The sequence below is a fragment of the Choloepus didactylus genome, chromosome 25 (genome assembly GCF_015220235.1).
Source record: "Choloepus didactylus isolate mChoDid1 chromosome 25, mChoDid1.pri, whole genome shotgun sequence".
NCBI lineage: Eukaryota > Metazoa > Chordata > Mammalia > Pilosa > Megalonychidae > Choloepus > Choloepus didactylus.
In genome coordinates, this window is record NC_051331.1 from 2,214,508 (window position 1) to 2,237,832 (window position 23,325).

Below are 23,325 nucleotides of genomic sequence, written 5' to 3' on the forward strand. Positions count from 1 at the left end.
GTGCTTTGAAACACTTCGGCGTGACACTCAGGGGCCATTTTAAGCAGCAAACTCACCAACAAAAAGCACAAAAATGCGAAAACCATGGGAGTAAACAGAACATGAAGAGTCTGAGAGCTGGGACAAAAAGACAGAGCGTTGCTTTGTTCCACCTCAGCTGAGATCGCGCACATCAGGTGGCTCGAATTTTTTGCATCTGTACACACATCCACAAATGACTGTGAAACACCACTAGTATTGATTTGGGGGTTACAAATACATTTTCCTGAGAAGGTGAATTTGCTAATATATGGAATTGTGAATAATGAGCCCAATTTCTTCATCTATAAAACTGGAACAAAATACTCACCTCGCTGTACTGTTACAAAGATTCAACAAAGTAACAAGTTCAATACCAGCACCTAGTAGGTGTTTGATAAATGACTGCTGAGAGAGTGTGTGAATGAATGAATGAATGAATGAAGAGTAAACTGGGGCCCCTGGATTTTTCAGGTAGCTTTGAAGATATAAGAAGCAATTTCAAAAATAGTACTAAAAAAGGAACAATTTGCAGAGCAATATACCTCACAAAATTTACATACAAAACAGAAGAGACTAATAATATTTTATAGGTGCATCCACAAGTATGCAAACATGTAGAGAATGTTCCGGAAAGGTACATGTTAAGCCATGACCTCTAGGGAGGGAGTGAGGGAGATTCCCACTTTTAAACTTTTCTGGATCTCTGGAGCTTTTAACGTTCCTTTGGTATTTGTAAAATAAATTAAAAACTGTCAAACAAATGAACTGAGATCTCCTCACCCCTCCACTCAGACTTCCCCAGCATCTGGCACCCAAAAGGACCTCTACTCAGCCCAACTCTGGGGCCTGAACCCCCAGCAAGTCCCAGTAAGGAGTTCTGGAGAGCAGCAGCTTGGTTGCCACTAGCAGCGGGGAGCTCACTACTCCTGATGGCAGCTGCTTCTCGTCTCTGCTTTGGGATCTGTCTCTTTCTCGGATGGATGAGATTTCTGCTTGGCCTGAGATGTTTCTCAGATCCCCCTAGGCTTCTGGACATCCATCCTGCCTGGGCCCGAGCTTTGGCCGTTCCTAGACGGTGTTCCCAGCGCCCACCGCTCCTCACTTGCCCACACAAAAGTCCCGGAAAATGATGTCCAAGAGCTCCTCGGTGCCCCCTCCCCCTGTGAGGCAGGCCAGGTGCCCCCGGGCTACCCGCAGTGCTTCAGCCGCCAGGGCCAGATCTTTTGCCTGCTGGTAGTAGCCCAGGGCATCCACACAGGCCTGGAGGTGGTGCTGGTGCCTTGCGCGTGTCAGGAGCGGTGGGCCTGTGGATGGGTCCCCACATCTGGAAGAGACAGAGAACATGATCTCTCTATTGACCCTCCAAGACGGCAAAATGGGGATGGTTGTACCCATTTCACAGATACAGAAACAGAGCTTTGAGGAGCAGGCACGTGCCCAAAGCCAGTGGCTCAACTACAAGTTAAACTCAGCAGGGGTGGGTGAGGGGGACTCACACTACAGCCAGCTCGTCCCTCAGTGCCCCCAGCAGGCCATCCAGCCCCTCTCCAGTCAGGCAGGAGAGCAGCAGATGAGGGGGCAAGTCAGGATGGTGGCCAGGACCCTCAGGGGGCAGTAGGTCTGACTTGTTCAGCACCAGCAGGAGGTGCTGGCTGCTCCCATTGGTGTTTTGGGATCCCACGTGGGCCACAACACTGTCCAGGAAGTCGTGGCTAGAGGGGGAGGCCAGATCAGAAGCATCCAGAACAGCCAGAATGAGGTCAGCCTGCTCCAGCCTGGGGAAGAGTGAGAATGACCTTAGCTGGGAGCTGAGAGTTGAGCTGAACTCTTAAGGGCACAGGGCGGGGCAAAACGTGTGGGGGGGCGGGGCAGAAGGTCAGCGGCTAGATTTAAAGGGCTGCCTTCCCCAGATGTGTAACAGCCGCACTTCAAGTTGGCCGGCAGCTTTTCTGATTCAGGCAGAAGGAAAAATAAAGGCAGCAGGGAGAAAAAGCAGAGGAAGGTGCCCTGCCCCACCCGGCCACCCGGGCCGCCCACCTTTCACGGGCCCGCCGCACGCCCTCCTGCTCCACTGGTCCCACACCTTCCCGCAGCCCGGCCGTGTCACTCAGTAACACCGGGAACCCGGCCAGGTCTACGGGGGTCTCCAGCACATCACGAGTAGTCCCGGGCTCTGGGGACACAATGGATACAGGCTTCCGGCCTGGGGGTGGGGGGTGGGGGATGGGGAGGATCAGAGGAAGGGGGTCGTGGAGGTGAGCGAGCCCCTTCCCCAGGCACCCTCCCCCCTCCCTGGACGCAGCTTCCACCCACCCAGACACTCAGTTCCTCTCCCGCCTGCCCAGGCCCACCTCCCACGCACTGAGCAGGTTCACCAGGGTGCTCTTGCCCGCATTGGGGGGTCCCGCAACCACCACATGCGCTCCTGAGCGGAGCCGCTGCCCACGTCTTGCGTCTCGCAGATGCTCCCCCAGGGCCACATGCAGCGCCTGCACCGTGTTGTCCGCTGTGGGGGAGGAGCAGAAGGGAGAAAGGGGACTTAGGGGGTTGAGAAGCTTGGGTAGCCCCACGCCCCGGCCTGGGCAGGCCCCACCTCGCTCCAGGACGCCCTCCTCCAGATTGTCGTCTTCTCCGAAGTCGATATATGCCTCCACGTGGGCCAGAGCCTGGCGGGGTGGGAGGGCCGGGGGGTGGTGTGAGCCCCCAGGGCCATCTCCTGCCAGCTGCCCAGGCCCACGCAGCCCAGGGGACCGGACTGGGGGCGCAGACAGGAGAGGTGTCTCTAAGCAGGGAAGGGGCAGAGGGGTCCCCCACGGAACTCACCGTGGTGAGGGCCTGTGCCCAGCCCTGGCAGAGTTGGCCCAGCTCCCCGTCCAGCTGTCTGAGCGCCTGGCGCCGCTGCGCCTCGGTCTCCGCGTGGATCAGATCCGCCAGCCCCTCCACCTCGGTGAGATTCAGCTTCCCGTGGGCGAACGCCCGCCGCGTGAACTCGCCCGCCTCCGCTGGCCGCAGCCCTGGCACCCTGCCTGCCGAGAGGTCCCCAGTCCTGAGATCCCTGGGGTGGGGTGGGGGAGCGGATACACCATCCCTCCCAGGCCCTCTCCACGCGAGCCAGACCCGGAACCCAGGGCCCCTTGACTCACCCAGGGCCTGCAGGACGCTGCTGACCACAGCTGGGCCTCCGTGCACGTGGAACTCCGCGCAGTCCTCACCCGTGAAGCTCCGAGGACCTAGTTGGGCGAGGGGATGGGAGTCAGGGGAGGCCACGGCTTGGAGAGCGGGAGAATTGGGTACTAGGGAGCCACAGCAGATTCAGGAGCTGGGGCCCCTCACCTGGGAACCAGAGCACCAGCGCGCGGTCCAGTGGCTCCCCGGAGCGGGGGTCGCTGAGCAGGCGCAAGCGGGCATTGCGGGCCGGGGGTAGGTCCCCGGACGCTGTAAGGCTCCGGAGGGCGGCTCCGCTGGCGGGACCGCTAGTCCGGATCACGGCGACGCCACAGCGGCCTTGGCCGGAGCTCAGCGCGAAGATGGTGGCTCCGGAGCCGGGCGTCGGGGCGTCGCTGCCCCGGCGCGTGGACGGTCTGGGGTGGGAGAGGGGCAGAGTGGCAGGCAGATCCAGGGCTCGGAGGTCGGGAGATGTCCGAGCCGAGGGCTCTGCGGCAGGGGGATGGACAGATTGGAGGGTCTGCCCTGATAGGGGACTCTGACGTGGTGGATGGAGAGATTGGGGACCCTGAGACCAGAAGGTGACCCAGATGGAGCCCTGCGGCAGGGGGATGCACCGGTTCGGGCTTGGAAGCCTGGAGAGAACGCCCATCGGGGTTCTGCCGCAGGAACTGGGTCCCCAGGCCCTGAGGACGGGTTCGGGGCCCACACAGCACACAGGTCCCCCGACCCCCCAATGCCACAACCCTCCCGAGGCCCCCCCACCCGTCCCACCTGCAAAGCCCACGTGCCGCCCGGGCGGGCAGGCTCCGCAGACCCCGCCACATGGACTCACAGCCCGCAGCCCGCCTGCCCGCCCGCGCCGGGCGGCTTCAACTCCGGGCAGGAGGCCCCGCCCCCTCGGCGGCGTGAGTGGAAAACGCTCAGCGACTCTCAACCACCATTGGGCCTCTCTGGAGACGTCCCGCCCTCAGACTGCAGATCTTCGTTTCTATTGGCTGGCTCAAGGTTAAAGAGGAAAGGAACTGCCCCAAGGGCGTGCAGCGAAAAGGCCATCCCCCGGCTCCCGGAGCCGGAGTTTTTTAGGGCCCTAATTGCGGCCGAGATCCGAGACCCCAGAAGTGAGGGGCTGGAGGTGGAAATTTGGGGAACATCTTGCTCAAAACCCTGGAGAAATTTCTACTAGTTGGGCTTTTGGGTTTTTTTTTTTCTTTTTTCAACTTTTTATTTTGAAGTAATTTAAATCTTTACAGGACAGTTGCAAAAATAATATAAAATCCATAGGTGAGAACTCCGACTTACCCCCACCCCCCCCCAACCCCAGTCCACGCACCCACCCAGGCTTCATTCATCCATGCATCGGTCTGTCCGTCCGTCTGTCTGTTTTCTGCATCCTACTTGCCTTCTTCCTCGCCCCTCCCCAGCTTTCCCTCCGGTCGTTGCCTAGCCTCGGACGCCCTTCCTCATTTGATAAACTCATCCTCAAGACCTGGATCCAATGTCACCTCCTCCAGGAAGCTTTCCTGGAGGTTTCCCTGGCCCTCTCTCTGGCTCCGTCCCGAACCTTGCAAAGCGGTGTCTGGTCCCTTGGCTCCTCAAGCGCCTGAAAGGGGAGCCCTGGAGATTGCATTCGGGTTAACCCAGGACAGCGCCGGGACCGCGGGATAAAGCGCTGAGGGTGGAATTCCGGGCGCCGGCCGGGGCGGGGTCTCAAGCTGGTTCGCACGGTCAGCTCTCTGGTTCTCGAGCGGGGCGGGCGGGCGGCGCGGCTGTGCCCTGGGAGGGGTCCGCTCAGAGCGGCTCGAGTTCGAATCCCGCCCCCCACCTTCGACTTTTCCAGCTGTAAAAATAGGGACGAACCGTGACATTCGCTGTCTCCGAGTTGTTCCATCCGTCGCAAGTATACATGAAGCGCCTACTGTGTGCCGGGCACTGAAAACCAGACCCAGGGCCCTACTTTGGCTTGGCTTCCAATCTGATGTCTGAGGAGTCGAGGGTTAAATTTGACTTTAGAGAAACAAGAAATAACTTTTTTTTTTTTTAATATACTTGGGTCCCATGCAATATTTCGGGCATGCAAAAAAAAAAAAAATTCATTCCTTTATCTGAAATTTAAACTTAACTGGCGGCCTGTATTTTCATTTGCTAAATCTGGCATTTCTACTGGGGTCCCCTCCAAGGTTACATCCTGAAGGGAGTGGGGTACCTGGGAGAGGAGGGGGTGAAGGGGGCCCCGGGCAGCCGGGACGGGCTGTGCAAAGGCCCTGGGGCCGGATTTGCTCTGTTTGCATCTCTGCTAGACAGGTTCTCCATGTCGTTCCCGCGTCCCGCGTCCACCTGCAGCCAAATCTCGGCCCGTCCCAGATTGCAAACCGCGCCTCTGGGCTCCGGGGTTGGCACAGGCGGAGGATCCGGCCCGAGGTGGGCGGGCGAGAAGGGAACCGGGAAAACAACACGGGCGGGGACGAGAACCAGAGGGCGCCGCGCGCGGGCCCGCGCCGGAGAATCGAGGTTCGGCGCGGGCGGGGACGAGAAGCGGCGCCCGGGGCGCGCGGGGGACGGCGGCCGGCGCGGGCGGGCGCGGCCTTTTGTCTCCTGCTCCGGCGCGCTCGGCGGCGGCCCCCCGGCGCCCGCGGCTCCTGCCCTGCCCGGGCCCTCGCCATGGCCGACGCCGCCTCCGGCGCCGGGGGCGCGTCCCTGGAGGGCGAGCGCGGCAAGCGGCCCCCTCCCGAGGGCGAGCCCGCAGCCCCGGCGGCCGGAGTTCTGGGTATGTGTGCGGCGGCCGGACCCCGGCGGGGCTGGCAGGTGCGCGGGCTGCGCTCCGCGGCCGCACCGGGGAGGGGGCCAGGGGCCGCCGTCCCGGACCTGGAGTCGGGCCCCGGGGCCGCCCGTCCCGGCACTGCGGCTGCAGGGCTCGGCGGGCGGGGTGGGACCCTGCGGCGAGCAGGGGGTCCCGGCACCGAGATGCGGACACGCCCCTCCGCGCCGGAGCCCGAGCTGGGGGGCCGAGCCCCGCGGTGCCCGCTGGTGCCGGGTCGCGACCGGGCAGCGGTGAGCTCGGTAGGTCCTCTCCGCGGCGGATACCGAATCACGCGGTCCGGGCTTCGAATGCCAGCCCGGCTGTGTGACCTTGGGCAAGTGACTTAACGTCTCTGGGCCTCAGTTTCCTCACCTGTGTAGTGGGGGTGAGGGCCGCGCCCGGCACACGGGACTGCGCCGACATAAGGTGGCCAAGCAGGTTCGGGGCTGCGAGTGAGCGCCCCATCTGTTGTGGCTCTGGAGGCCGAGCTGGCGGGGCCTTGGAAGGCCAGGCCGACAGTGCTGGGGAGTCCTGGCGGGTGTGGGAGGGGGCAGGCGCGGGGGGAATCGAAAGGACCCAGGCTGCAGGCCGGAGTCTGGGGTCCCGGAGCCGTCTGACCCCGGCCTGGCCGCCCCCCCCCAGATAAGCTTTTCGGGAAGCGGCTCCTGCAGGCGGGTCGTTATCTGGTGTCTCACAAGGCGTGGATGAAGACGGTGCCCACGGAGAACTGCGACGTGCTGATGACCTTCCCAGGTACGTGCGCCGTCCCACCCGGTGCCCCGAGGGGAGCGTGCTCGGGCCCCCTCGCGGCGAGAGCCACTGGTCCCCGTGCCCCTTGCCAGACACCACCGATGACCACACGCTGCTGTGGCTGCTGAACCACATCCGCGTGGGCATCCCCGAGCTCATCGTGCAAGTCCGCCACCACCGCCACACGCGCGCCTACGCCTTCTTCGTCACCGCCACTTACGAGAGGCGAGTCCCCGGGTGCTGGCCGCTCCCGGGCCCCACCACCTGGCTCCCCGGCGCCCTGCCTCGGTCCCAGGCGACCGCCAGGGTGCTGACGCCCTCCCCGCCGCTCCCCTCCCCGCAGCCTGCTCCGAGGGGCCGACGAGCTGGGTCTGCGCAAGGCGGTGAAGGCCGAGTTCGGCGGCGGCACCCGCGGCTTCTCGTGCGAGGAGGACTTCATCTACGAGAACGTGGAGAGTGAGCTGCGCTTCTTCACCTCCCAGGTGCGCCCCGCCCCGCCCGCCGGGCCCCGCCCCGCCGCAGCTGCCCGGCTCACGGCCTCTGTCCCCGCAGGAGCGCCAGAGCATCATCCGGTTCTGGCTGCAGAACCTGCGCGCCAAGCAGGGCGAGGCGCTGCACAACGTGCGCTTCCTGGAGGACCAGCCAATCAGTGAGCTGCGTGGCCGTTCTCCAATCCGGGATGGGAGGTTGGGTGCGGCTCTTAGAGGAGTAGCCTATGGGGATGAAGGGCGGGGCCGAAAGCCAACCACTCAGGGGCTGGAGAGGAGTTGGGCGGGGCCTGAGCTCAGGTCACAAATGAGCCAGAGGGGTGTTGCCCTTGCTGAGGGGCGGGGCCTAGACCCAACTACTTAGGAGCCAGCGAGGAATTGGGTGGGGCCCAGAATCAACCATTCAGGGGTTAGAGAGGAGTTGGGTGGGACCTTCACTAAGGGGGTGGGGCCTAGGACCAGCCACTCAGGGGCCAACAAGGAATTGGGTGGGGCCCAGAGTCAACCACTCAGGGGCTAGAGAAGATTTGGGCGGGGCCTACCACCAACCACTCAGGAGCTCCATAGATATTGGGTGGTGCCTGAGGACAGGACAGCCAATGAGCCAGAGCGGCATTGCCTTTGCCAAGGGGGCGGGTCCCAGGACCAGCCACTCAGAGGCTAGAGAGGAGTTGGGCGGGGCCTATTACCAACCACTCAGGGGCTCGAGGGGTTGGGCGGGGCCTTTGCCAAGGGGTGGGGCGTGTTCCCTGGGAGGCGGGTCCCTACGACTCCCATGCTGGGTTGCGGGAGGTCGGAGCAGGACCGCGGACAGCGCCCCGGTCCCACGTGGCGGGTGCGGGCCTATTTCCTCTCCAGAAAACCATCCACTTTCAAGGTCACCTTCCCACGCCAGACACTCTGGGACAAACGAAGACATCTGAAAATTGCCACATAGGTTTATTTAAAAGACAGAAAAGGGTTCCCCGCCCAGACCCCACTTGCCATGTCTCTGCCCCCTTCCCCGCCGGCCACCCCCGCAGCTCCCAAGTTCTGCAGGAGGATCGGATATTCCGTCCACCCGGAATCCCCACCCCGGAGGAGCCTCTGCAGGTTTAGGAGCAGGCGAGAGGCTGTGACTTGGGTTTCGGCCCAGCGGGGCTGGCGGGTGGGGGGCGGAGGTCACTGGCGCTCCTGTCCCCACAGTCCCCGAGCTGGCAGCCCGCGGCATCATCCAGCAGGTGTTCCCGGTGCACGAGCAGCGCATCCTGAACCGCCTCATGAAGTCGTGGGTACAGGCCGTGTGTGAGAACCAGCCTCTCGGTGCGGCCGGGCCCGGGGATGGGTGGGCTCTGGGGATGTGGGGGGTGGTCAGGGCTGGCGGGGCTGACCCCAGGACCCCGTCCCTGCCGGCAGATGAGATCTGCGACTACTTTGGGGTGAAGATTGCCATGTACTTTGCCTGGCTGGGCTTCTACACGTCGGCCATGGTGTACCCGGCCGTGTTTGGCTCCGTCCTCTACACGTTCACGGAGGCCGATCAGGTGCTGAGTGGGGGGCCAGGCAGGGACCCGGGGGGATGCTGAACCACCCTCCACCCTGGGCCATAGCTTGGAACTCCCTCCACCACCCACAGACAAGTCGGGACGTATCCTGCGTGGTCTTTGCACTCTTCAACGTGGTCTGGTCCACGCTGTTCCTTGAGGAATGGAAACGGAGGGGGGCGGAGCTGGCCTACAAATGGGGGACGCTGGACTCACCGGGGGAGGCCGTGGAGGAGCCAAGGCCCCAGTTCAGGGTCAGTCGGGTTCTGTATCCACAGATGCAGAGAATGGGATGATGGAGAGAGAGAGCATGCTGGGGAGTGGGGGGTGCTCCAAGAGCAGAGGCTTTTGGGGGGCTGGGAGGTGGGCGGTTGGCCGCAGCCCCTCCGGCCTCACACGGGGCGGCCCCTGCCCTCTGCCAGGGCGTCCGGCGCATCAGCCCCATCACGCGGGCCGAGGAGTTCTACTACCCGCCCTGGAAGCGGCTGCTGTTCCAGCTGCTCGTGAGCCTGCCGCTGTGCCTAGCGTCCCTCACCTGCGTCTTCCTGCTCATGCTTGGCTGCTTCCAGCTGCAGGTGAGTCCCTGGTCCCGCACCCCATCCCCGGAGCTCAGCCCTGGCCCCGGGGTGACTCGAGAACCCCCTGATCCCCGCAGGAGCTGGTGCTGAGTGTGAAAGGGCTGCCGCGGCTCACCCGCTTCCTGCCCAAGATCGTGCTGGCCCTGTTGGTCAGTGCCAGCGCCGAGGGCTATAAAAAGCTCGCCATCTGGCTGAATGACATGGGTACGGCCCGTGGGGGGTGGGCCCTGCCCCAAGGGGCTCCCGCTGCCTGCAGGGGGTCGGGGCCACCCCCTCACCCGCTCCCTTGGCCCCTAGAGAATTACCGGCTGGAGAGCGCCTACGAGAAGCACCTTATCATCAAAGTTGTCCTGGTGAGTGGGGGCCTGTGGGTGGGTGGGGGGCCCGGGTTCCCGGGCGGGACCTTCTGAGTGACCATCCCCCTTCCCGCAGTTCCAGTTTGTCAACTCGTACCTGAGCCTCTTCTACATCGGCTTCTACCTCAAGGACATGGAGCGTCTGAAGGAGGTGAGTGTCTGGCCAAGCCCCACGGCAGCCAGCGGGGTTCGGCCCCGGCCCAAGGGGTCCATGGGCTCACCAGCCCCTCCCTCCCCTCCTCCATCCTTCTCTCCTCTCTGTGTGTCCGTCTGTGTCCGTCCTCTCTCTGCGCCTGTCATCTCCCATCTGTCTGTCTGCCTGTCCGTCGGTCCCTCCACAGCTCCTGCTCGTCCTGTCCCTGTCCCAGAGCCTCGAGCGGCAGCTGCGGGCGGTGCTGGTCCCGCTCGCGGCCCTGCGGTTCTGCCTGCTCCTCCTCTCCCTCCGGGGCCTTCTGCGCGTGGCCTGGGCCAAAGTACGGGCGGGCGGGGGTCCTGGGGCCTGGCTGTGGCCGGTGGGGGCCGCACCACTGGGCTGGAGGGCTCCGCGGGCTTGAGGGCGGAGAGGGGAGACAGCGCTGGATGGAGGCGAGGAGGCCCTGGGCTGGCTGAAGCCTTGGGTGAGGGTGCAGGAGCGCCCCGGGCCCTGCCTGCCCCCCACGTGGCGTCTCTGCACCCCCCTTCGCCCCCAGATGCTGGCCACCCTTCTGATCACGCGCCAGTTCCTCCAGAACCTGCGGGAGGTGCTGCAGCCGCACCTGTACCGGCGGCTGGGCCGCGGCGAGCTGGGCCTGGGCGCTGTCTGGGAGCTGGGCCGCGACTTGCTGGGCCTGCTGACCCTGCGGCGCCCTGCGGCCCGCCGCCTGGAGCCCCAGGCCGACGAGGGGTCCGGCGGTGTCGGTGGGGGCGACCGCAAGTGCCTCAGCGGGGGCTGCGGGGCGCCCGAGGAGGAGGAGGAGGCGCTGGTGGAGCGGCGGCCGGCAGGGGAAGGCGGGGAGGCCGGGGACGGGCCGCGGGGGGACAAGGAGGAGGACGAGGATGGAGAGGAGGACGAGGAGGAGGAAGAGGAGGACGAGGAGGAGGAAGAGGAGGGCGGCCTCCTGGACGGCGGGTTCCGGCTGAAGAAGGTCAGCTTCGCCGAGCGGGGGGCCGGCCTGAGCCCGGAGGCCCTCCTGGAGGAGGGGAGCCCCACGATGGTGGAGAAGGGCCTGGAGCCCGGCGTGTTCACGCTGGCCGAGGACGAGGACGAGGCAGAGGGTGCTCCCGGCAGCCCCGAGCGGGAGCCCGCGGCCGTCCTGCTGCGCCGGGCGGGGGGCGAGGGCCGCGACCAGGGGCCCGACGGGGGCGCGGAGCCGGAGCCCGGCGACTCGGCCCCGAGGCAGCGGCGGCAGAACCGCGCGTCGTGGATCGACCCGCCCGAGGAGCAGCACTCGCCCCAGCTGACCCAGGCCGAGCTGGAGAGCTGCATGAAGAAGTACGAGGTGTGCAGGGCGGCTGGGCGGAGGGGCCCCCAGAGGGGCTGCCAGAGGGGGCGGGGTGCAGTCCGAGGGTGGAGGCAGGGCACAGCCTGAGGGCAGAGATGAGGGGTACACAGCCTGAAGACGGAGGCAGCAGACAGCCTGAGGGTAGTGGGGGGCCACCAGAGGGAGTGGGTGTGCAGTCTGAGGGTGGAGGTGGCACCCAGCCTGAGGGTGGAGAAGAGGATGGAGGCCGTGCACACTCTGTGGGTGGAGGCGAGGCACTTGGGGCAGTAACGTGGTGGCAGGAGCCTAAGGCACAGTCAGATGGAGGAGGCCCCTGGGCTTGCCGTGTCTGAGGTGGAGGGCGAGGGGAGGCTCTGGGCCCGTTGGGGGTAATCTGAGGGAGGCAGGCATAAGCCCCGGGTCAGTGCGGGGAAGAGGATCTGAGGGAGGCGGCTCACAGGCCACAGCCCCCGCCCGCCGCAGGACACGTTCCAGGACTACCAGGAGATGTTCGTGCAGTTCGGCTACGTCGTGCTCTTCTCGTCCGCCTTCCCCCTGGCCGCGCTGTGCGCCCTGGTCAACAACCTCATCGAGATCCGTAGCGACGCCTTCAAGCTGTGCACGGGGCTGCAGCGGCCCTTCGGGCAGCGCGTGGAGAGCATCGGGCAGTGGCAGGTGGGGGGTACGGGCCCCGGAGGATGCCGGGGGCCGGGGAGGGGGCCCGGGACCCTGCCTGAGGCCGTGCCCCCTGCCACCCCCTGCAGAAGGCGATGGAAGTTATGGGTGTCTTGGCTATCGTGGTCAACTGCTATCTGATCGGCCAATGCGGCCAGCTGCAGCGCCTCTTCCCCTGGCTGGGCCCGGAAGCGGCCATCGTGTCCGTGGTGGTGCTCGAGGTGGGGCCGGGCTGGGGGGCCGGGGGGCGGGGAGCCGGGTCGGGGGGCTGTCCCTGAGCATGCGGCCTCGCCTCTCGCCTAGCATTTCGCCCTACTGCTCAAGTACCTCCTCCACGGGGCGATCCCTGACATCCCTGGCTGGGTGGCTGAGGAGATGGCCAAGCTCGAGTACCAGCGTCGGGAGGCCTTCAAGGTACGCGGGCTGGGCGGGCCTCGGTTTCCCCGTCTGCTCAGGGGGCTTCTCCTGAATGGAGAATGGTGGCAAGGGCCAATGCGCAGAGGATACAGGGCTTGGTGTAATTATTACTGTGCCAAACGTGTCTGGAAACTTCTGGAATTCTTGGGCTCCCCTGATGGTGAACTGGCCTTGTTCCTCAGAGCTTGCCGGCCCCCTCCCACAGAACTTTCCACAGTGATGGACACGTTTTGCGTCTGCGCTGTCTACTCAGTAGCCCTCAGCTACGTGTGGTAAATGAGCCCTTGAAATGTGGCTAGTGCGGTCAAGCACCTGCATTTTTATTTTATCTTAGTTTAATTGGTCTAAATTTAAATGGACAAAGTCACACATGGCTACTGGCTGCCTCCCTGGATGGCGTGGACCTGGTCCTCTCGGTCACTCGCCAGTTCTCCGGAAAGCAAGGGACCGGGTGTTTGCTCTCGCCCAGTTCCCAAGGGTGTTTGCTCTCTCCCAATCTCAATTCTGGTACATGGAATCAGAATCAGTGGCTAGTGAATTCCTGCCCATCTCAATCCCCTGAAGGCAGTCAGTGAGATCCAGGGATACAGTTGGTGCCCAATAAGTGCTTAAAACTCCCCACTTCCACAGAAGGTGTGTGTCCAGGGACTCGGCTGATGCCCAAGAAATGCTTTAATCTCTTTCTCCCTTCTGTAGAAAGCCCCTGGTGTAGTCAAAGGATTCAGTTGGTATCCAATAAGTGCTTAAAACTCTCCACTTCCAGAAAGCACCCATTATGGGTCCAGGGATTCGGCTGGTGCCCAATAAGTTTTAAAACTCCCTATTTCCATATAAAGTGCCTGGTGTGGGTCCAGGGATTCAGTTGGTGCCCAGTAAGTGCTTAAAACTCTCTACTTCCATAAAAAGTGTCCGGTGGGGTCCAGGCATTCAGCTGGTGCCCAATAAGTGCTTAAAACTCCCTACTTCCATAGAAAGTGCCAGGTGTGGGTCCAGGCATTCAGTTGGCGTCCACTCAGTGCTTAACTGTCCCCCACTTCCCAGAAAGCACCACTGTGGGTCCAGGGCCTCGGTACTCAATAAGTGCTTAATCCCCCCTTCCTCGAAAGCCCCCACTGTGGGTCGGAGGTGCCGCAGGCGCACAGTAGGCCCTTAGATCCCCCACTTCCCCAGAAGCGTTGCGGGGGGTCTGGGGTCCCGGTGGTGCCCCGTAAGTGCTGCAGCCTCCGGTGGCCCTGCAGAAGCACGAGCGCCAGGCCCAGCACCACTTCCAGCAGCAGCAGCGGCGGCGGCGGGAGGAGGAGGAGCGCCAGCGCCACGCGGACCACCACGCCCGGCGGGAGCGCGAGGCCTGCGGCCGGGATGAAGCGCGGGCCGAGGGCCCCGGGCTGGACCCTGCGGCCCCCGAGAAGGCCGCGGCCAAGGCCAAGGGCGGCGGGGCGGGCGGTCCCGGTGTCGCCGAGCGGCCCAAGCGCCCAGGGTCGCTGCTGGCGCCCAACAACGTGCTCAAGCTGAAGCAGATCATCCCGCTGCAGGGCAAGTTCCTGTCCTCCGCGGCCGCCACCTCACCGGCCGCCAGCGCTGGCCCCGCGGCCCGGCCGCCCCCGGCCCAGTCGCCCCCGGGCGGCGACACGCGCCTGCCGGCCTTCCTCAGCTTCAAGTTCCTCAAGTCGCCCGAGACCCGGCGGGACCCCGAACGCAGCCACTCGCCGCCCAAGGCCTTCCACGCCGGCAAGCTCTTCCCCTTTGGCGGGGCCCGGGCCGAGGCCGGGACCAACGGGGCGGGCGGGCAGGCCCGGCAGGACGGGCCCCCCGGCGGCAGCGGCCGGGCCCTGCGGAGTGGGCCGCCAGACGAGGCCGCAGCTGAGGAGCCGGACGCTCCCCGGCCCGAAGGGGAAGGCGCAGGTCATAAGCTTTAACTCGGGGCTGGGGACGCCGGCCCCGGCTTTGGTGCTGGGGGAGCGGTGGCCAGGGCTGGGGAGCCAGGGAGAGAGGCCGGGAGGATGGGGCACGGCGAGAGCCCCCCTCAGTCTCCCTGGCTTGCACAGAGTCCAGGGCAGCATGCCTCAACCCCCTCTCCCCCAGAGAGGGGTGCCAAAGCCCCCCGCCCCAGTGCCCTTCCAGGGGAGAACACCCCACCATGCTCCAGTGCCTGGGGGAGGCGTCTAGCCCACCTTTCCCCCACTAGACCCCACACCCAGCTCACTCTGGGGGGACCAGACCCCCCAGGCCTCTATGCAAATCCCCGCCCTGCAGCCAGCGTTCCGAGGAGCCGCACCCTGGGGGGCTTGGCTGCACCCACATTTGTGCTGCACGGAGGTGGAGGCCTCCTCCCTCTTCCCACCCCAGCCCAGCGGGGGTCCCGCAGCCCACTGAGCCGAGAGGTGGCAGCTGCAGCAGCAGGGACTTAGGTCAGATGTCAGGAGGGACTTCCTTAGGCACCGGCCCACCCCACCCCCACCCCAGCCTCTGATCAGAAGCAATAAGGCCTTCCTTGTGCCTGGCAGCTCGGGAGGGAGAGTGGGCAGCGCGGGGTCTGGCGGCACCCCCGGAACGGTCCCTCTCGCCCCGCAGGGACAGCGCCGGCCCCTGTGGGCGCCCCTGGCCTCCACACCCGCCGCAGCCGGAGCCCGGCACCCCCGACACCGCCGCCTGCACCGCGGCACCCGCCCCCGACGCCGCCCGCCGGCTGCTGGCAGTGGGATGGGCCGTGGGGCTGTGGGGGAGAGGGTGGCGCCCCCCGCCCGGCCCCCGCTGCTGCCGCCGAGTGCCCACCCTGTGCCCAGGCTGGGCCCCCACCCGCCCCCCAGCCCCTGCCTGGGGGCCCCAGCTTCTACAGCCTCCCGCCGCCCGCCTGCGAGCCCCCCGCACCCAGCCCCAGCCCCAGCCCACAGGCCGTGTGCTGGCCCAGCGCGTGGCACTAGCACCCGCCGCCCACTGCCCTCTGGCACCGCTGTGGGTTGCCAACGGGCCCCGGGGCCAACCCATCTGCCATGCTCCTTTTGGCCGGGAGCGGGGGGGGACGAAAAGAGAGCCCAAAAGGGAAAACCAACAGGAAACCCACTCACCCACAGAGCAGGCAATTATTTATTTGTTTTTAATTTATTTTGTCATATTTTTGTAAAACGGCAGAAATGCAATAAAAAGTATATTTCAACAGTGCCTGAGATCGGAGCTGTGTGAGGATGTGGGGCCCCTCCCAGCAGGGCTCAGGCCACCCCCACGGGCCTCCTCCCGAGAACTGGGTCTCGGGGCCATGGGTGGAAAACTCCAGGCCTGGCCACCTCGAGGGCTGCTGTGGACATGGGGGCTGCTGCAGCCGCTGCTGGGCTTAGCTTTCTAGACAAAGGAAGAAATCCCAAACTGCTGAAACGAGGTGGCGGTCATGGCACCAGGGCCTGCCTCGGCTTTCCGGGCGTGGCTGGTCCTCTCTGGGGTGCAGGGGGTGCTCTAGAGAGCTGGTGGCCCCTTCCGGCACCCCTGCCTCCCAGGCTGCCATCTGGGGGAGAACTGGGGGCAGGAAAAGGAAAAGGCCCTGGTGGCTGCATGGCCAGTGCCCTCGGAGCACTGGCAGGGAGAGGATGGTGCTGTCATGGGGCTGGGGTGGGGGCGGCAGGCTGCCTGGAGGAAGGGGTGCTTCCTGGGGACCGTGGAAAGGAAGTAGTCCGCTGGGGGAGGTGACAGCAGCTTGGGGAGGACACAGGCACGTGGGAGAGCAGAGACAGCAGGGGCCTGCAGGCCACAGGGCAGGGAGGGGCAGAGCCGGGGGCTGCAGTGGCCCAGCAGCCACAGGGAGGGGTGGAAGACGACATCCCCATCTCCTCCGTCACCCACACCCGGTGAAGGGGCCCATTGTCGGGTGGTACAGACCCAGGGAGGGGGATCCATGACCCTTCTGGTGACGGCAGGGACCCACAATCCTGTGCCCAGAGTGGCCACTGTGTGGCTACTGCAGCGAGGCCAGACACCTGCCCATCCAAGCCTGGGGGGCCCTGGCACCCCCCACCCACCCTCAACAGCCCTGCAGTGGGGCCTTCTTTGGGGATGCTCTGGTGCAGGGGCCCCCCAGCCCGGTGTTGCCCGTAGGGCTGTGAGCCGACCCTTCCACAGCGGCAGTCCCCACTCCAGGGCTCGCAAGGAGAGAAATGGCCTCTCCATCTCCATCTGCGGCCCCAAGCCCAGCCCCAAACCCAGCCCAGGCGGCTGAGGGGACCAGGGAGTGGCTCTAAGGGCCGGGCGACCCCCTGCCCCAGATGACACAGCCGCGTGGTTGGGGTGTCTCTGGGCGGCTGGCGGCGGGCGGCCTGCAAATGGCTCCGACCATGGCCCCGTCCCTGGCCCCGTGGACGTTCCTCGGGTGGTGAATGCGGGCGAGGCGACCACAGCAGGCCCCTCCAGGCAGGCCACCCTCTCGGCAACTCCCAGCAGCACTGGGGGTGCCTGGCGAGGGGCACAAGGACGCGAGCTCGGGTAGGAAACATCCTTTTATTGGGTTGGACACGGAGCACGCGCTAGTCCATGATCAGACGACGTGAGGACAACCCGGGAGGGCCGGCCCGGGCCCCTCGCGCACGCTCGACCGGGGTCCGGGCATGGAAGTTTCCAGGCCGAGGCTGAGGCTCCTGGGTCGGCCCAGAGGGTCAGAGGGGGTACAGAGAAGCTGCTGGGGCGCCCGCACAGGCCAGGCCGCCCGGCCTGGGCCCCAGCCTCACTCTGGCTGCAAGGAGGAGAACCAGGGGGCAGGGGCGGACGGCGGGTGGGTGGGGGGACAGCGGCGGACGGCGGGCGGGTGGGGGGACAGCGTGGTGGGGTTTGTTTAAAAAGCATCTACCAACATGTCAGCATGGGGCCAGACGGCCACTTGACCCATCCCTCGGTACGTCTTACAGCATAAATAAAAACTCAAGGAAAATAAATACGTGGCTCCTGGGGAGTGGGAGACGGCGGGGCCGGCGCAGGGGCGGCGGACACACGACACAAGGCGCCTGGGGGTGACAGTCTATGTGTCCTCATGCATGTCCTGCCCGTCGCCCCGGGCCACCTTGCGGGGCGGCGCCGAGCTCTCGCCCTCCAGGTCCACGTGCTCCTGGTCCCTCTTCTTGGCGGCATTCTGGGGGGTGGAGGGAGGGGCCGTGAGTCCGCAGCGGGACCCCCCTGGCCACGACGGCCCACCCACTGCCCAGTTCTCGGGGTGGGAACTGAGGTCTAGGGGGCCGCTGGGGCCCAGGTGGGCAAGGCGCCTCGGATTTCCCAAGCTGTCACTCTGCTGAGGGGCCTCCCTCCGACCTCACCCAGAGAGGCCCAGCCTGCTGGGCAATGTCGTGTGAAAACATGAACCAACCACGGTGCAACCAGCACAGGGAGACTGTCGTTAAATATGAGCATATGCATATCCCACATCTTAGAAAGGCTGCCTCTGGGGACAGGAGCAGGGCACCGGGGGTCCCGGAGAGCAGGGAGGAGGCAATTTTAAATGCAGCTGTACCCTCTTGTACTGCTGCATTTTTTATCACAGGTATGTTTCACCATTAAACAAAAATCTAGATGATTTTTGTAGGTAGATGATGTCTACCTACTGCCAAGGGCACAAAGCTCCCATCCTTCCCCAAAGCACCACAGCCCTAGAAGCCTCTGCACTGCTGCCTCCTCTACTGGAATGCTCTTCCTACTGCTTGAGTGCTTGGTAAACTCCTACTCAACCCTCAAGACCCCACCCAGAATGCCCAGTTCTCCCATCCACCTGTGTCCACCCCTATACTCTTCCCCCAAGTCCCAGCACCTACGCCCCCCGTGAGCCTCACCTTTTTGTCCCATTGCTGATGTAGGTAGCGCAGAAGAATATTTGTTTTTTCTGTCACGATGACTGAGAAGGAAAAACAGATAAGGTTGCAGAGAGGGGCAGCAAGTCTCCCTGCTGCAAGGCCCCCGCTCCCGGCACGGCTCTGGGCACTTGGCCTGGGGACCCAGCCCAGCCCTGTGTGGCTGCACACCCCCAACCGAGTAGCTGCTCTGGGACTCCAAGTCAGCACCCCAAATCTGGAGGGGATCTCCAAAAGGCCCAGTACTGTCTCTTCCAAGCACGCGGTCACCGTGAGAGGCCTGAGCCGGCTGCCGAGCCAGGGGCTTGTTCCTCGGGTGTGAAACAAGCCCCTTTATGCAGATTGCCAGGCCTACACGTCCCCATGCAGAGTGGGAACGCAAATCCACATGGACTATGCCCCTAGAGACCGCAAAATCCAAGTCAGCACCATCCAAACAAATTCTTCCTGGAAGCTCAAGTAAAAAGACAGCACGCGATAACGCAACGTGGGTGTCAACCCGCAGTGTGGGCTGCAGGCTGGGCCAGTCCCACCAGGCTCCCACCACCCTCTGCTGCCCCTGCCTGGGGGGACACTCGGGGTCAGTGCCGTAACATCAGCACAGGGGACAGCCACCCTCACGGAGGCCGGAAGGGACAGCAGCGATTCGGGCCACATGGGCATCACTGCTCCTGTGTGGGGCTGCACTCAGATGCCAGCAGGTCCACCGAGAAAGCCGGGGTTCCCGCTGCCTGAAGGAGCCAATGGGAGTCTCACTGGGCCCACCCAGTGCCCCCCCACGGATCATCCGACCCCAGAGTGTGACTCGGGCCCAGGGTGGCACAGGCCCCAGGAGCCACTTACTTTGCTCGGACGGGTACTCCCGCGTGGGCAGGTAGACTGAGGGGCGCCGGTTCTGCGGGAGAGTGGGGAAAGGCTGCTTAAGAGAACACCCCGACCCCGCTGACACACAGCGGCCGGCACAGCAGGGGCTTGGCCTCCGTTTCCCCCAGGCCCCCAGCCCCAGCTTCCCGCACCCCGGGCATCCTCCGGGCCCAGCCGCAGCCTCCGGACACACTCACCGAGGCCTTGCACACGGAGTTGGCGTGAAAGCGACTAAAATTGCTTTTGTTGTAGACAGGCAATCCTTTCAAAAAATCTGCCTGGAAGACACCAAACACGGTAAATGAAAACCCAGGCACGACGCCGGGCCCGTGACAATCCAGCATCGGCTGTTTTCCCTCTTCCCAGGTTTCTCCGGTGTTCTGAGTTTCCCTGTGAGCACCCTGAGCTGTTCCGCAGACCCCGAGAAAACATCGGGCAGACGTGGCACCTGTGCACGAGTGTCAGGAGAGGAAACTGAGGCTCAGAGAGGGCAGGCCGCTTGTCTCAAGTCGCTGAGTGAGCTGCCTGCAGGGCCCACGTGCTGCAGGGCTGACGGGCTCCTCCAGCAGCCCCACTTTGCGTTCGTTGAACCCCCGGGAGCCCAGGGCCCTCCTGCTCTAGTTTCCATTTCTCCGCCTTTGACTGAGAGCTGGGGACAGAGAAAAGCTTGGCTGTTCCGTAAAACCCAGGGGCCACGTGGCAGTGAAGGGGACAGAGGGAGTCCAGGGGCCCGGCTTGACCGGGCTTCCGAATTCCGAGAGAAGTCAGAAATCCGGATCTGTGTGTCTGTGTGTCCTCCCCGGGTCTGTAAAGCCGGCTCTGACTTCTATAAAATGCTGTGGGGGCCAACGGTGACAGGGCTGGGGGCTAGACCCGGCTGAGGGGCAGCCCCTTCTGTCCACCGCTGCGGAGGATCCCTCCCTCGGAAGGCGGGCAGCAAGACGGGAGAACCCTGCCCGAGGAGGGGGTGGAGCCTGCCCCCCGGCCAGCCCACAAGAGGGGCACTGGCCACCCCAGTTCTCAGGCCCACACAGCCGTGGGAGACAGTGACAGCATCTGGGTGCAGCCCTACACCCTAGAAAGTTCTTTTTCCAACACTCTGGCATCAGCCCAAGAGAAGCGCCAAGGTTGAGAAGGGGCCAGGGCCCTACAGGGGCACAAGATGGGAGGCACAAGGGCGAACAGGAGCCCCAGGAAACTGAGGAAGGGGAGTTTGGGTGCTTGGGGGCTGGGCCTCGGCTGGGGGGTGGATGAGGCTCAGGAGCTTGTGTATCTAGGAGGGCGGGAGGGGGAGGCGGTGTTGTCAGTCAGGTCAGGGAGGACTGGGCGGGGGTGCATCCGGTGTGGGGGAAACTGAGGCACAGAGAGGTTACGAGTCACTGGTCTGAGGTCACCCCATCCCAGCCAGGAAACACGAGCTGATGTGAACCCAGCTGTGTCCACCTCCGAGGCCAAGCTCCTTCCACATCGTGACCTGCGGGCTGGGACCAAGAGGCTGAGAACCCCTGCAGCCGAGCTGGAGAAAGCCTGTGCTCGGGCAGCCCACCTCCCTCCCTAAAGCCCAGGAGACGAGGCCCAGGGTGGCCCTCCCAGCATCCTCTGAGGCGGGCAGGGGGCCCAGTCCCCGCCCCCCACCTGCTGGACCGTGGTGGGACCAGGGAGCAGCCCTCACACTCCAGGTAACCCCGGCCCCAGAGCCACCACCAAGCCCTCCAAAGTGCCCCCCACCCCGGGACACCACGGGGCCAGCCACATTCCCTCTGCAAGTTGCTCTGAGGCCCCAAGCCGGCACCAGGGCACTGGGCTGAGCCCACAGGGACCTGCTCCTGGCCTTGGTGAGGACCTACTGTGCAGAGGACAGATGAGGATCCGAGAGCCCCACATGGGGACGCTGCGAGGACAAGGCTCTGTGAGGCAGACGTGAGGGGCTGTGCCAGGCAAGTGGAGGAAAAGCAAGGCCCAGAGAGGAGGGCCATGGCTGCCGCCCTGGGGGGCTGAGGCCACGGGAGGAAGGACCTGCCGGCAGGAGCAGCAGCAGGTGCAAAGGCCCCGGGGCTGGCCTGTGGCTGGAGCCCCCCGTGTTGGGAGAGAGGGTGGGTGGTGAGGTCACAGAGTGGGGCTGGGCTTTAGGGGAGGGAGAAAGTGGCCTCTTCCGGCTTACATCTTTCAAAGCTCCCTCCGGTTCCCGGGTGGCTTAGGGCCAGCCAGGAGCGGGAGTAGAGGCGGGAGGTCCAAGGAGAGGCCACCCACGCGTCCAGGCAGGAGGCGGCATTGCCTGCACCAGGGTGGGGAAGCGTGGATGCAGCAGGATGTGCTCGGGAGCCAGAGCCCAGGGAACCTTCCTATGGCCTGGGAGGGGGATGACGTTGCAGGGGGAAAGCAAGGATCCCCCAAACTTGGGGGACCCACAGCTAAGGAACCCCTTCTCTTGACAGCAAGTCTCCCTTGGCCCACGCCCAGCACAACCCATGAGCCGTGGGTGGTGGGCTGTGGGTCTGGAGCCCTGGGCGGGGAAACGAGCCCTCCTCGACTTGTGCTGACAAAACCTCCCGCCTCCCCCGCAGGCGCTGGGGGCGCTCAGGGTGGAGGGGCTTCCCCTCAGCTGCAGCTGGGTGGGGAAATCCGGCCTCCAAAGCCCACCAGACCCAACCCACCGGGCCTGGGTGCCTCGAGAGGAGACTGAAAGCTTACAACCACCCATCAGTGCTGTCACTATCCCCCCTCAAGGATGAGGGGGCAGCTGGGGGAGGGGATCAGGCCCCAAGGCATCCGGCTCATCTTTTGATCCTTGACAGCCGGAGCCATTCACGTCAGCTCCCTAAACGTCACAAGCCTCGGAGGTCCCCGCCGTCCCTATCTCAGTTAGCGGGGAGAGGACCTGGGGCTGGGAGACATGAAGTCACACCGTCTTCGGGGACCGGATCGCCGGGGGTGGGGTTGGGGCAGCCCGCGATGTCGCACTTCCTTTGGGGACAAAGCCCCGCAGGTCGCGGTGTCCGGCCCCCTCCCCCGCCCCGACGCCCGCCCAACCCTCCCGCACCGGAGAGGCCCAGGCCCGGCGCGTCGAGGACGAGCCCCGAGCCGGGGGTCTCAGGGGACCCCATCCCCAACGCAAGCGACTTCCGGGGGGAAGGGGGCAGCGACCCGGAAATGAATGGGTTGTCAGGGCCTGGAAGCCTAGATGGGGTCAGGGGTCGCGGAGGGAGCCGGGGCGTGGCCAGCAGGCAGCGTGCGGCAAGGCCCGGGGGTCGGAGGTCAGAGGGGAGCGTGGGGGGGCGGGGCCGGCCGGAGGGGGCCGGGCCGGGAGGAGAAGGGCCTCGGGGGCGACAGGAGACGAGGGTGGGCCCGCGGCGCCATCTTGTCGGGCGGAGGAGGAGGGCCGGCCCGGCGGGCTCACTCACCATCTTCTGTTCCCTCCGTCGCCGCCGTCACCGCCTCCTCAGCCGCCGCCGCCGCCGCCACTACAGCCGCTTTTTCAGCCGCCGCCGCACAGTAACTTCCAACCACGGCACAGCCCACACTGATGGCGCCGCCGCAGCCCCGTCATTGGCCCGCCCTGGAGCCCCGCCCTCAGGATCCGGGCCTCCGCGCACTCCCATTGGCCAGGCCGGCGGTGTCACGCGCCCATTGGCCGTGACTCCCCCGCCCCTTCGCGGCTAGGTTCGGTTGAAGAAACAAAACCCCGCCCGGGACTTGGAAGCAAAGGGGAGACCCGGAAGCGGGCGGAGGCCGAGCCCGCGGAGCCTCTTGGGACTTGTAGTCCACAGCCCCGGGAAATACCAGGGTCCCTTCTCTGCCGTGGTTGCCGTGGCGTCTCGTCCGGTTCCACGGCAGCCCTGGAAGACGGGGATCGTTCTCCCCCGGGGTCCCAACCTTGGGTTTCGGACGATCTTTCAAAAATTGACAACCTAGACTCTTGTTGAAACACCTCTGTGGCTCCCCAGTGCCCCAGGGATCAACTCGGGCCCGAATTCCAGTGCCCTCCATCCTCCCTCGATGACACTGCGTCCTGACCCCTGCCCAATCCCTCCTACCTCTGGGCTTCCCAGCCCCTGCTACCTCCTCTGGAAAGCCTTCCTTAATTGAATTCTTCTCAAGGCCATCAGGCGCCTCATTTGCCTCCCACGGCCCCCAAAATTACCCCTCCCAGTCCTGACCCTGCTGCGTCTAGCCGCCTGGGTGCGGAGTCAGCCCCCTACGATTCCGACAGCCCCTCAAGGCTGGGCACCCGGCACACAGAAAGTACCCTTGATGTTAAGTACTTAAGTGGGCTCTGCTGTTAACTACTCCAGGAACAACCAAGCAAAGGAGAAACAAGCACCTCGTTTTAGAGCAGCCACCAAGCTTCCGAAAGCCAACGCCTTGCTCAGTGTCACACAGCCCATTCCCGCGATACAGGTGGAGGATTTGGG

The 23,325-nt window shown here is 64.7% G+C and overlaps 3 protein-coding genes across 7 annotated transcripts; 1 reads left to right on the top strand and 2 right to left on the bottom strand.

Annotated features, from left to right (window-relative positions):
* Positions 1-589: 589 nt before the first annotated feature.
* Positions 590-4,375, bottom strand: GTPBP3 (GTP binding protein 3, mitochondrial). 4 transcript variants are annotated; one of them, XM_037818220.1, is made up of 9 exons: positions 3,961-4,374; positions 3,355-3,602; positions 3,165-3,251; positions 2,845-3,047; positions 2,615-2,687; positions 2,411-2,527; positions 2,059-2,224; positions 1,518-1,796; positions 590-1,345 (listed from the first exon to the last, which is right to left on the bottom strand). In XM_037818220.1, exons 1-9 carry the CDS (start codon positions 4,011-4,013, stop codon positions 1,120-1,122), a joined length of 1,452 nt encoding a protein of 483 aa, XP_037674148.1. In that variant the 5' UTR covers positions 4,014-4,374; the 3' UTR covers positions 590-1,119. The 4 variants fall into 4 exon arrangements, with proteins under 4 accessions (XP_037674148.1, XP_037674147.1, XP_037674146.1 ...); XM_037818219.1 differs by having other exon boundaries at positions 2,384-2,527; positions 3,961-4,371; XM_037818218.1 differs by having other exon boundaries at positions 2,384-2,687; positions 3,961-4,375.
* A 1,419-nt stretch (positions 4,376-5,794) lies between these two features.
* Positions 5,795-15,387, top strand: ANO8 (anoctamin 8). 2 transcript variants are annotated; one of them, XM_037818368.1, is made up of 18 exons: positions 5,795-5,953; positions 6,629-6,739; positions 6,829-6,961; positions 7,080-7,218; positions 7,289-7,385; positions 8,410-8,526; positions 8,620-8,747; positions 8,840-9,001; positions 9,170-9,322; positions 9,403-9,529; positions 9,623-9,678; positions 9,758-9,832; positions 10,371-11,159; positions 11,625-11,816; positions 11,906-12,037; positions 12,120-12,230; positions 13,472-14,135; positions 14,805-15,387. In XM_037818368.1, exons 1-18 carry the CDS (start codon positions 5,848-5,850, stop codon positions 15,152-15,154), a joined length of 3,642 nt encoding a protein of 1,213 aa, XP_037674296.1. In that variant the 5' UTR covers positions 5,795-5,847; the 3' UTR covers positions 15,155-15,387. The 2 variants fall into 2 exon arrangements, 1 of the variants encoding a protein (XP_037674296.1); XR_005214188.1 differs by having other exon boundaries at positions 5,798-5,953; positions 13,472-14,641; positions 14,805-14,944.
* Positions 15,388-16,696: 1,309 nt separating this feature from the next.
* On the bottom strand, positions 16,697-22,445 carry DDA1 (DET1 and DDB1 associated 1). The gene is made up of 5 exons (XM_037818369.1): positions 22,315-22,445; positions 19,111-19,191; positions 18,893-18,944; positions 18,032-18,093; positions 16,697-17,340 (listed from the first exon to the last, which is right to left on the bottom strand). Exons 1-5 carry the CDS (start codon positions 22,315-22,317, stop codon positions 17,230-17,232), a joined length of 309 nt encoding a protein of 102 aa, XP_037674297.1. The 5' UTR covers positions 22,318-22,445; the 3' UTR covers positions 16,697-17,229.
* Between the last annotated feature and the right edge of the window lie 880 nt (positions 22,446-23,325).

Coding starts and splice junctions, on each gene's coding strand:
- ANO8 (XM_037818368.1), top strand. CDS start 5,848: ATGGCCGACGCCGCCTCCGGCGCCGGGGGCGCGTCCCTGGAGGGCGAG. Junction 7,219..7,288: donor TGCGCTTCTTCACCTCCCAG/GTGCGCCCCGCC, acceptor CTGTCCCCGCAG/GAGCGCCAGAGCATCATCCG. Junction 7,386..8,409: donor CCTGGAGGACCAGCCAATCA/GTGAGCTGCGTG, acceptor CTGTCCCCACAG/TCCCCGAGCTGGCAGCCCGC.
- DDA1 (XM_037818369.1), bottom strand. Junction 18,945..19,110: donor ACTCCGTGTGCAAGGCCTCG/GTGAGTGTGTCC, acceptor ACTCTCCCGCAG/AACCGGCGCCCCTCAGTCTA. Junction 18,094..18,892: donor GGAGTACCCGTCCGAGCAAA/GTAAGTGGCTCC, acceptor TTTCCTTCTCAG/TCATCGTGACAGAAAAAACA.
- GTPBP3 (XM_037818218.1), bottom strand. CDS start 4,013: ATGTGGCGGGGTCTGCGGAGCCTGCCCGCCCGGGCGGCACGTGGGCTT. Junction 3,603..3,960: donor GCGGCACGTGGGCTTTGCAG/GTGGGACGGGTG, acceptor CTCCCACCCCAG/ACCGTCCACGCGCCGGGGCA. Junction 1,346..1,517: donor AGGGACGAGCTGGCTGTAGT/GTGAGTCCCCCT, acceptor TGTCTCTTCCAG/ATGTGGGGACCCATCCACAG.